This window comes from Cucurbita maxima, unplaced genomic scaffold, assembly GCF_002738345.1.
Source record: "Cucurbita maxima cultivar Rimu unplaced genomic scaffold, Cmax_1.0 Cma_Scf00030, whole genome shotgun sequence".
In the NCBI taxonomy this organism is placed as follows: domain Eukaryota; kingdom Viridiplantae; phylum Streptophyta; class Magnoliopsida; order Cucurbitales; family Cucurbitaceae; genus Cucurbita; species Cucurbita maxima.
Window position 1 is genome coordinate 2,209,152 of NW_019272046.1, and position 10,918 is coordinate 2,220,069.

A 10,918-nucleotide genomic window follows, 5' to 3' on the forward strand; every position below is an offset into this window, starting at 1 on the left:
TTTCAAGGAAAACAAGAAAATCCAATTTGAGGATACACGATAATTCGTCGAGCAAGGACGATTCTAATCAATTTTTGTACCAACAAGGAATGTTTGTATAGAAGACCACGAAGAGAAATAACCTTAGGAACATGCCCAATTAAAGGAAATTCATTTTGAGTAGAATTTGGGGGGAAGTGTCGAATTCCTATCTCGGTCCCTGTTCCTTCAAACTAAAGATTCCTTTAGCTTTTAGAGGAAGAATTTGAGTAACTTTGATGAAGAAATCAAGAGTTAAAACGTCCTAGAACAAGCTACCCAAGAGAACAAAAATTTGGTGTTTCGGGTGAGTTGCAGACTGATAGCGATTTCTAGAAATTAAGGTTCCCATACACAAGGACGTTCCAACAAACAACTTTCTTTAGCTTGAGGAAAGGATATCGAACAGGTTTCATGAAGAAATCGGGCCTTGAAAACCCCTAGAATCCCTATCTCTTCCTTGTAACACCAAAGTTTCATGAACATATCAAGGGGAGAAATGACGTGATCGAAGCTGTGGAGCTCAACTTTCAGACGGTGGCACGATGAAAACGCGCGTTTTCTTCCTGTCTAGGAAGAAGACGATGACGTGGCCAAGTCAACCCAAAATCTGACCTTCCCTTGGTTATTCTCAATTTTAACCTTCTTTCAGACCGATTCTCATGAAAATGTTTATGGTTCCAGAGACTATACACAATAAGCAGTCTGTGGAGAAAAATTTGAAGTAATTCGGATACTAGAAGTTCAAGAACCGAAGTCCCGAGCGTCGACAATGAGAAATAGCTTGTCTCATGTCACACTTTCACGTGCTTCTACTTCTTCTAAAAAAAAAAAAATTGGAGTCCACACATACATCTATATTGAAATGTGTCATTCTTCTGACAACTATTGTTATAGGCAAATTATATTACATGTATTTAGGTATTACAATTTCGAGCAAGGTTGGATATACATGCTTGCAACATTATCCTCTTACACATTGATTCCGTTCATATATTAATAATAAGATTTTTTTTATAAAAAAAAAATTAAGTCATTTTTTTAAAAGAATATTAATTAAACTTTTGATGTATTTTTAAACGGATATTTTTTGAATTTTTTTTAATAGTTTACTAATAGTTTATTTTGAGATTTTATTTTTAAAAGTTGAGGATATATTGAAAATTTTGAAACTAGGCAAAGGATATTTTTATTAATTTAGAAAATATATATATACCTCCGCCGGGGACTCGACCAAATTCGTTGTGTTGTGTTTTTGCTTATGCCTCGTTTTGGAACAGAAGAATGAGAAGGTCTCCCAAACACTCGAGTATCGGCGCCGGATACATATTTCCGCCGGAGACTTGACGCTGATTGCAAGTCCGATCTGAAAGTATCGGCGCCGTCGTCATAGCATGTCCTGAACAACACAAGAAACTTCATTATTACCGCCATGGTTGAGCTCCCCAAAGTCCTATCCCCTACACTGGTTCTAAAGCTCCTCAAAGCAGAGAAAAACCCCAATTCGGCGCTCGCTCTGTTCGATTCGGCGTCTCAGCATCCTGGTTATGCTCATTCACCATTCGTGTTCCACAACATTCTCCGGCGACTTATTGATCCGAAGCTCGTTGTTCACGTTGGTCGGATTGTCGAGCTGATACGATCTCAGAGATGCATCTGCTCCGAAGATGTTGCGCTGACGGCTATCAAAGCATATACTAAGTGTTCGATGCCCGATGATGCTCTGCATTTATTTCAGCGAATGGTAGACATTTTTGGGTGTAAACCGGGAATTAGGTCATATAATTCTATGCTTAATGCGTTCATTGAATCTAATCAATGGAGCCGTGCTGAACTGTTTTTCACATACTTTCAGACGGTGGGCATGTCGCCCAATCTGCAAACGTATAATATTTTGATCAAGATATCGTGCAAGAAGAAGCAATTTGAAAAGGCGAAGAGGTTGTTGAATTGGATATCGGAGAAGGGTTTGAGCCCAAATGTTTTCAGCTATGGTACTTTAATTAATGCACTTGCTAAGAGTGGTAACCTATCGGATGCCCTGAACCTGTTTGATGAAATGTCTGAGAGAGGGGTGAACCCTGATGTTCTGTGTTATAATATTCTGATTGATGGGTTTTTCAGGAAAGGAGATTTCGTGAAGGCTAGTGAGGTTTGGGAGAGATTACTGAGGGAATCTTCAGTTTATCCGAGTGTGGCGACATATAACATTATGATTAATGGTTTATGTAAGCTGGGGAAGTTCGATGAGAGTATGGAGATATGGAATAGAATGAAGAAGAACCAAAGGTCACTTGACTTATTTACTTATAGCTCTATGATCCATGGCTTGAGCAAAGCAGGAAACTTCCATGCTGCTGAGAGAGTTTTTCAGGAGATGGTTGACGTTGGGTTATCCCCTGATGTGACAACATATAATACAATGCTAAGTGCTCTATTTCAAGCCGGTAAGCTAATGAAATGCTTTGAGTTATGGGAGCTTATGAGTAAGAATAACTGTTGCAATATTGTCAGCTATAACATATTCATTCAAGGGTTGTTTGACAACAAGAAAGTGGAAGAAGCGATTTGTAACTGGCAGCTCTTACATGAGAGAGGCTTTACTGCTGATTCAACTACTTATGGACTGTTGATTCACGGGTTGTGTAAAAATGGATACTTGAATAAGGCTTTAAGGATACTAAAAGAAGCAGAAAATGAGGGAGCTGATTTGGATATATTTGCGTACTCCTCGATGATCAATGGGTTATGCAAAGAAGCAAGGTTGGATCAAGCGGTCGAGCTGGTTCATCAGATGAACACACATAAACATAAACTGAATTCTTATGTCTTCAATTCACTGATTAATGGATATGTCCGAGCTTCTAAGCTTGAGGAGGCTACTTTTCTTTTAAGGGAAATGAGCAAGAAAGGCTGTTCTCCTACTGTGGTCTCCTACAACACTCTTATCAATGGACTGTGCAAGGCAGAAAGATTTAGCGATGCATATCTTTTTCTGAAGGAGATGCTGGAAAAGGGTTTGAAGCCTGATATGATTACCTATAGCTTGTTGATTGATGGCCTTTGTCGAGGAGATAAGCTCGACATGGCACTCAACTTATGGGATCAATGTATCAACAAGGGTCTTAAGCCCGATGTAACCATACACAACATAATAATTCATGGTCTTTGTAGGGCCCGGAATGTCGATGTTGCGCTGAAATTTTTTACTGAAATGGCACAGGTGAACTGTGTTCCTGATCTCGTAACACACAACACCATCATGGAAGGCCTTTACAAGGTCGGAGACTGCGTAGAGGCTTTAAAAATTTGGGACCGTATCTTGGAAGAGGGTCTTCAGCCAGATATTATGTCTTATAACATTACCTTTAAGGGACTCTGTTCTTGTGCTAGAGTTTCGGATGCCATTGGATTCTTATATGATGCTTTGAAACATGGAGTTCTTCCGACTGCCACAACATGGAACATTCTTGTAAGAGCTGTTGTCGATGATAGACCTTTAATGGAATATGCCCTTGTTCCAGAGTCTAGGACATGATCGGATTCTTATGTGATGCTCTGAATCCAGGAATTCTTCCAACTTCCATAACATTAAATGTTCTTGCTTTGGGAAATTATTGACGATGGATCTTCAACATCTTCTTGATTGAAATGATTTTAGAAGTAAGTCCCTCTCTCTCTCTATTAGATATCTTTTAGCGAATCATACTGACTCCTTTGACGGTGCTGTTTTTTGAAAATTTTCAAATCCTGAAACCAAAAGTCTGCTAAACGTGTTAGCACTTGTAACTTTTAAGAGTTATATTTCTGCATTAGACATAAGCATGAGACGTTACTAACGACTCTGAGTATGTAGAAATTCAGGGTCATTACAGCACTTGCATTCAGCCTAAGAGGATGCCAGATCTGCTAGTACATATGTTTTGAACTAGTTCTATTCTTTCTTAGAATAACGAGTGCATTGATCAGATATTATCAGCTTGTAGGTCCTTTCATTTTCATTTTCGATGGCTGACTAGTGAAGTTCAAGATTTTCAAGAGTTTCATTTCTTCAAGATTTTCATTTTTATTTTAGTATAGTGATAGATTTCATAGAGCCAGTAGTAATAATGATAATGTTTCCAAAAGAGTTGCAACTTTTATTTGAATTTGAAAGCTTTTCAATTTGGCACCAACTATTTGGAAGGTTAGATTGGAAAGTTATTTCTTCTCCCCAGAAAATTCAAGACTTTATGTAATGACTAATACAAAACAATGTTCGTAGAGTCGAACGTAAAAAATCGTTACATACAACACAAGTTTTAAAGTAAATAAGGTTAAAAATGATATTAAAATTGACGCAAAGAGAGACTCCTCTAGTGCCCCTACGTAGCTGCATGGCTCTGTACGTCCCTGCCACGACCCTGATCTACTGTTCACCTGATAATTAAAGTGAAGTAGATATGAGTATAAGAATACTCAATAAGCAACCTACTTGTAGGCTCTTGTCAGACTTAATCCTTACGATAGTCTCAAGCTATGTGCTCATATTCTTACTCTAGCATGAGTCAATGTCAAGGCTTACCGTCTATACAAAGCCCTATAAGGCTTATATATACCTAAACTCATACTCTATGGTGTATAACTAATACCCCTTTGACCATAATGTAGGGTTTGATTGTGCTAAGCTTTTGTTTACGTTTCTCAAGGTCTTTTATTAACCCTGTGCTATTTACACGTGAGTCAATTCACCCTATAACGGGCTCGTAGGTAAATCTCGTGTGTATAAAGTAACTTGTGCACTACATGTAGACTAGTACTCTAATCGCTTGCACCCCATATGAACTATATACTAGGTGCACCCCAGTTGCATACCCTCTACGGCTCCGGGTGTCCCCTATGGGTGATAACTAACTTCTATGTATCAAGTAGACCCTAACCATGCTAGGAAAGTTCACAATTAGGGGTTGCACCCTAGCCGAGACTTGATTGCCTGGTCACTCAAATATACCTGCGGTCACTCAAATATACCTGTGGGACTCAAAACACCTGTGGGACTCAATGTAGGTTCTAGGACAAAGGAAATGTGCAATAATTGCTCACTTGAAAATAGGTAATGTAATTATGTTGAAGATATTGGTACAAGATCTTTTCAAATGACTGCCATGAAAATTCCAAGCATCAAATGTTGTAACTCATTACAGAGACCTGGTGATTGAAGTCATAATCTCCAAGGCCAAATGTTATCGATGCAAAAGTGAAGTTGCTTGATGTATCAGCCTCAAGTAGAGAGGATTTACTTGGGGTTATGCCTCATGCTATAGTTATTCTTTTCTTTCATTGCTCATACTTTCATCAATAACAAAACTCCCTTCACTTTTTTTCTTCAGGCTGCTCTTTGATGTCTGTTTTTTCCATTTCAGATGACAACCTTTGTTCATACGAAAACTGAAAAACCATAGCAATAAGAACTACCCCAAAAACTGCAACTTTTCGCCAATCAGGTGAAGAAAGGAACGACTCGGCAATCACTATAACAAGCAGGCCAATGAATGCAAGATAGATATATCGCCTCGTCTTCGAACCAGCGGTTTCATTTGTAAGCTCTTTTATCTTCTCCATTTCTAGTTTAGCATTCTCTTTGTCTACAGGCTTTCTCTGTCTCAGATTCTTAAAGAAAAGGCCTTCATTTCGTTCTTCTTCGATTCGGCCTTCAAATTTAGCCAACAAATCATCATTCTTCTCTATTTCTTGCCTGTTCAACTCTACAGACTCCTCAAAGACCTGCATCTGGCTCTCAATGTTCTCCATAATCTGTTCATCAAATAACATGAACAAGAAGAAATGGGTTACATTCCAAACTGCAAAATTCATTGACAAATGAGAAAAAAAACCAAAAATATAGACCCGGGCACTGGCATCCTCAAGCTCTTTGAAGGCATCTTCTCCAATCTTCTCAAACTCGGCATCGGCCTCTTCAGCAAACTGAGTGAGATCAGCTGATTTTTCGTCTAAGAAATTGGTGAGTCGGAGTTTTTGAGTTTGAAGCTGTGCTATTCTGGCCAGCATCTCCTGCTTTTGAGGGTCTCCTTCACTCGAGTCAGAAGTGTTGGACTGGCAGAAGCGCAGGAAGGAGGAGGTCTTTGAATTGGGAAGTTTTGGTGTATATAAGAAGGTATGTTTGTGGACTGTAAAAGATGTTTGAATTGGTTTGAAGACTATTATCATCTTTGTTTATTTTAGAGAGAGAGAGAGAGAGAGAGAGAGAGAGAGAGAGAGAATTGCAGAAGGAAGAGGAAAGCTTAGATGGAGTTCTTTATGGACCTCTCATTTTTTTTTATGTACTTTATCACTTTCGTATTTAAAATATGAGATTTTGATAATTGATTCTCATTGGAGTTTGGTTGCCTTTCTTATCCTTTTGAAAATTGGTATTTTCATCAAAACCCAATTTATTATTAAAAACAAAACTAATTTACTAATGTAATTAATTGGGCTCAAATTAATTACATATAATTTTAAATTTTGTGAGTGTAATTCTTTTATTCATGTAAATTTTCTTTTTCTTTTTGAAAATCAATGTCAAATTAGCAATAGTGAAAATCAGGCCCATTTAGTACGTTGCTGCCACAAGAATATGGGCTTAACCCTGTAAAATCCCCTTAACATTTGGGCTTGAGCCCATTGGAAAACACTAAACCAAACATTAGTGGGCCAAGGATAGGCCCAAGTAGATTATCCAAGTGGATGATGATATAGGGTGTTTGACCCCAAACTTGCTGGATATTGAGAAATAGAGTGATTGGGCAAACCCCAGTTCGTCAAAATCAAAGAAACATCCGTCCGTTCAACAATGTCCCAGAAGTACGAACTTAAAAGTTACAAGGTTGACTCTGCCCCAAGATGATATTGATATACAAACAACCAATTTTTAAAGATTTTATGGAGATTTGTTCCAAACGGAGCGAGAAATCAATGCTTAAATGAGAAGCGAGAGAGGGAGTGTGGAGAGATTTTTCCCTATTACCTAAAGGGGTTGGAAATATGAATTATAATCCCGCTCCCACTCACTTTGTATATTATACGTACTTGTATATATCTTGCCCAACCCGGTAGACATCTTAACAGTCAAGTTGAAAATTCAATGGGTTCACCATTGACATCCTTTCACCCGAACATGCAATTCAATATTAAATCTGATTATCCTTCCACCCTAAACCCTAATGGCCAAAGTAGAATACATAAAACAGGTAAGAAAAAAAGTGTTTTTTGGATTTTGTGGGTTATAGATTTCATAATTGTGTTCAAAGTTCTTTTAACTTAGATTTTAATATTTCATTTGATTGTTGTTTTGGCAACCCAATTCAGTGTTATATACCTTTATTTGTCACTTTGAAGCTGGGATCTAACTAGCTAGATAGCCATGTTCTTGGTGACCCTAACTTAATCATACTAATCCAATCAAATTACAACTAAATAATTAGCATAAAAAAAGGGCCAAACTTTAATGGGTTGGGTCTTCATCAGCAGCCAATTCAAACTCAGATTCAAATTAAGTTCTTAGAGACAGAAAGTACTTACAACAATGGTTTAATCTTAAGCATTCAATATGGAAACCATTGGTTGAGAAGCTGACCTGAAAGCCATTTCCCAACAATAAAATAATATTATATATATGCCATTTATTTTATTTTATTTTATCTTTTTTTGCAAACTACCCATTTTCATCTTACTTGCTTGAGATTTGAGAATGCCACCTTCCTTCAACTCTCGACTTTCTCTGCCCTTTCCTCTTCACCAGAAACCTGAAAGTGACAAATAAATACCTTTTTTTTCAAATCTCTAAAGCTAAGTCGAGTTTTGAATCAAGATCTTTCATGTATTAGAAGACCGTTCTCGAGAAGAACGCTCGAGTCAGGTCTTCTTGAGAGCGAAAGAACATACGCTATCTCGATCATTAGAATAAGAGTCATTCCATATAATTCAAACAACCAGCACCTAATACCTCATTGTTCAGATATGAGTTGGTGTGAGATCCCACATCAGTTGGGGAGGAGAACGAAGCATTTTTTCATAAGAGTGTAGAAACATCTCCCCAGCAGACGCGTTTTAAAAACCTTGAGGGGAAGCTCAAAAGAAATAGCTCAAAGAAGATAATATCTGCTAGCGGTAGGCTTGAGCTGTTACCGTTGGTTTGGTTTGGTTTGGTTTGGTTGGAGAGTTTCTTGGCTTCCAGAACTAGAGAGATTAGTCCTCTTCTTACTTGAAAACAGCAAAACAGCTCTATCATTCACCAACCATGCAAAAACGACATTTCAGCTAAGCTTTATATAAGGGAGGCTTTCCTATTATTCATTACCCACATCTAAACAAGGCTTGTATCCAGTAGAGGGAGAGAAAGAGAGGGGTAAATGGGTTTAATAATTCGAGTTCTGGTTCTCGTGGCCTGTATTTTCCCAGCTTTTGTCGAATGCCGAGTTCGACGCTACACATTCGATGTAAGTACTGAATCTTTTATACCAACCACAAGCAGATGGCAAGACTTTCTAACACTCACAATTCCCAGCTTTGTTTTTTTTTTCTCTTCTTGTTCACTTTTGTACTCGATAATGTGTTTTGTTTTTAAGGCAAACTTCTTTTCTGATCTTTCATTTTAGCTGACCCATCAGTGTTCTTAACCAAGACAAATCAGACCTTTTAGGGATTCATATTCCTATTCTATATGTTAATGGCAGGTGGTTTTGAAAAATACTACAAAACTATGTTCGAGTAAGCAAATCGTCACGGTTAACGGAAAGTTTCCAGGGCCGACCATCTACGCTAGGGAAGATGACACAGTACTCATTAAGGTTGTTAACCATGTTCAATACAACCTTTCTATTCATTGGTAAGCCTGCCTACAAAACTTCTACTTCACCTTTCTTATGAAGCCTAAGAACGAATGATTTGTAGTAATATTTGAAGGAAAGGAAAGTAATGAATGATGCTACCTCACTTTCTTGTTCTGGTCAGGCATGGAATTCGGCAGCTCCGAACAGGTTGGGCAGATGGACCGGCATACGTTACGCAGTGTCCAATCCCATCAGGGCAAAGCTATTTATATAACTTCACTGTTACTGGCCAAAGAGGCACCCTTTTTTGGCACGCACATATCCTGTGGCTGAGGGCAACTGTCCATGGTGCTTTGGTCATATTGCCTAAGCTTGGCGTTCCCTATCCATTCCCAGCTCCTCACAAAGAAGTTGTCATTGTATTAGGTGAGCACGCTTGAAAGTAAACGATCTGTCCCCTTGCCATCCTTTTTAGCTTCACTTAGACCTGACTGAATTGATTCTAAAAAATGATCCTGCTTCTGCAGCTGAATGGTGGAAATCCGACACCGAAACCGTGATCAATGAAGCTCTTAAATCAGGATTAGCTCCAAATGTATCAGATGCTCACACAATAAATGGTCATTCAGGACCCCTCTCGAGCTGTTCTACACAAGGTACAAACGACCATTATGCATATCAGAAACTTAAAGACTATGGCGCTGTGCACTCGAATCTAACATCGACGTTTCTTATCAGGGGGATTCACATTGCCTGTCAAGAATGGTAATACTTACTTACTGCGTATAATCAATGCTGCACTCAATGAGGAGCTGTTCTTCAAGATTGCTGGGCACAAACTCACAGTTGTGGAGGTTGATGCTACCTACGTGAAACCATTCCAAACAGACACAATTTTGATTGCACCAGGCCAAACCACCAATGCCCTCATCACTGCTGATCAAAGCTCTGGCAAGTACTTAGTTGCCGCCTCCCCTTTCATGACCGCTCCGATCGCGGTCGACAACAACACTGCCACAGCCACACTACATTACTCCGGCACGCTCGCAACAACCACAACGACGTTAACTGCCCCACCTCCTCAAAACTCAACATCAGTCGCCAACAACTTCTTAAACTCTCTCAGAAGCATTAATTCAAACACCTACCCTGCAAGAGTTCCATTGACCATTGATCATAACCTTCTCTTCACAGTTGGCCTTGGGATCAACCCTTGTCCCACCTGCAAAGCTGGGAATGGAAGCCGGGCAGTGGCCAGCATTAACAATGTCACATTCGTAATGCCAACCACAGCCTTACTTCAAGCTCATTATTTCAACATCAATGGAGTTTTCACAACTGATTTCCCGGCTACCCCACCTCATGTTTTCAACTACACAGGCAGTGGACCATCGAATTTACAGACAACGAGAGGGACAAAGCTTTATAAACTGAAATACAACTCGACGGTGGAACTTGTTTTACAGGACACCGGGATCATCGTCCCAGAAAACCACCCTGTTCATCTCCATGGGTTTAATTTCTTCATCGTTGGAAGCGGAATCGGTAACTACGACCCTAAAAATGACCCCAAATCATTCAATCTCGTCGATCCTGTTGAGAGAAACACCGTCGGAGTGCCTTCCGGTGGATGGATAGCCATCAGATTCAGAGCTGATAATCCAGGTAAAAAAAAACTTGGTTAAATTACAGTGTTCCATCACTAAATCGAACACATCATCAAAGATTAGAGAAAATCACTCACAAATATCCTTCCTAATTGCAAATCTTTGTGTTGGTGTAGGAGTTTGGTTTATGCATTGCCATTTGGAAGTGCACACAACATGGGGATTAAAGATGGCTTTCTTGGTGGAAAATGGCAATGGACCAAACCAATCGATCATTCCTCCTCCAACGGATCTTCCAAAATGCTAAGCGAACGGCATGGGGAAGAAGAAGAAGAGGGTTATAACATACTGTCGATCGAAATGTTGAGGAAGAAGAACACAGCCATCGTTGGCTATTTTCTTTTTTGCTTTCTTCAAAAGAAAAATGTTCAAATAAATTTCTCTTTTGTTTAATTGTTTGAAAAAAAAAAAAAAAAAAAAAAA

At 39.0% G+C, this 10,918-nt stretch overlaps 3 protein-coding genes and 1 long non-coding RNA gene across 5 annotated transcripts; 2 read left to right on the plus strand and 2 right to left on the minus strand.

Annotated features, from left to right (window-relative positions):
* The first annotated feature begins 1,246 nt into the window (after positions 1–1,246).
* LOC111466212 (pentatricopeptide repeat-containing protein At3g09060) lies at positions 1,247–5,890 on the plus strand. Of its 2 annotated transcripts, XM_023110801.1 has the most exons (4): positions 1,247–1,762; positions 1,874–3,681; positions 5,421–5,596; positions 5,769–5,890. In XM_023110801.1, the coding sequence occupies exons 1-2, from the start codon at positions 1,451–1,453 to the stop codon at positions 3,554–3,556; spliced, it is 1,995 nt and encodes a 664-aa protein (XP_022966569.1). In that variant the 5' UTR covers positions 1,247–1,450; the 3' UTR covers positions 3,557–3,681; positions 5,421–5,596; positions 5,769–5,890. The 2 variants fall into 2 exon arrangements, with proteins under 2 accessions (XP_022966569.1, XP_022966568.1); XM_023110800.1 differs by having other exon boundaries at positions 1,247–3,681.
* LOC111466213 lies at positions 5,093–6,359 on the minus strand. The gene is made up of 2 exons (XM_023110802.1): positions 5,905–6,359; positions 5,093–5,811 (listed from the first exon to the last, which is right to left on the minus strand). Exons 1-2 carry the CDS (start codon positions 6,223–6,225, stop codon positions 5,371–5,373), a joined length of 762 nt encoding a protein of 253 aa, XP_022966570.1. The 5' UTR covers positions 6,226–6,359; the 3' UTR covers positions 5,093–5,370.
* Positions 6,360–7,699: 1,340 nt separating this feature from the next.
* Positions 7,700–9,102, minus strand: LOC111466238. The gene is made up of 2 exons (XR_002714346.1): positions 8,988–9,102; positions 7,700–7,802 (listed from the first exon to the last, which is right to left on the minus strand). It is a non-coding gene; the product is annotated as an uncharacterized LOC111466238 (long non-coding RNA).
* On the plus strand, positions 8,345–10,888 carry LOC111466237 (laccase-4-like). The gene is made up of 6 exons (XM_023110841.1): positions 8,345–8,495; positions 8,733–8,884; positions 9,010–9,254; positions 9,356–9,484; positions 9,567–10,493; positions 10,612–10,888. The coding sequence occupies exons 1-6, from the start codon at positions 8,409–8,411 to the stop codon at positions 10,740–10,742; spliced, it is 1,671 nt and encodes a 556-aa protein (XP_022966609.1). The 5' UTR covers positions 8,345–8,408; the 3' UTR covers positions 10,743–10,888.
* Positions 10,889–10,918: the final 30 nt, after the last annotated feature.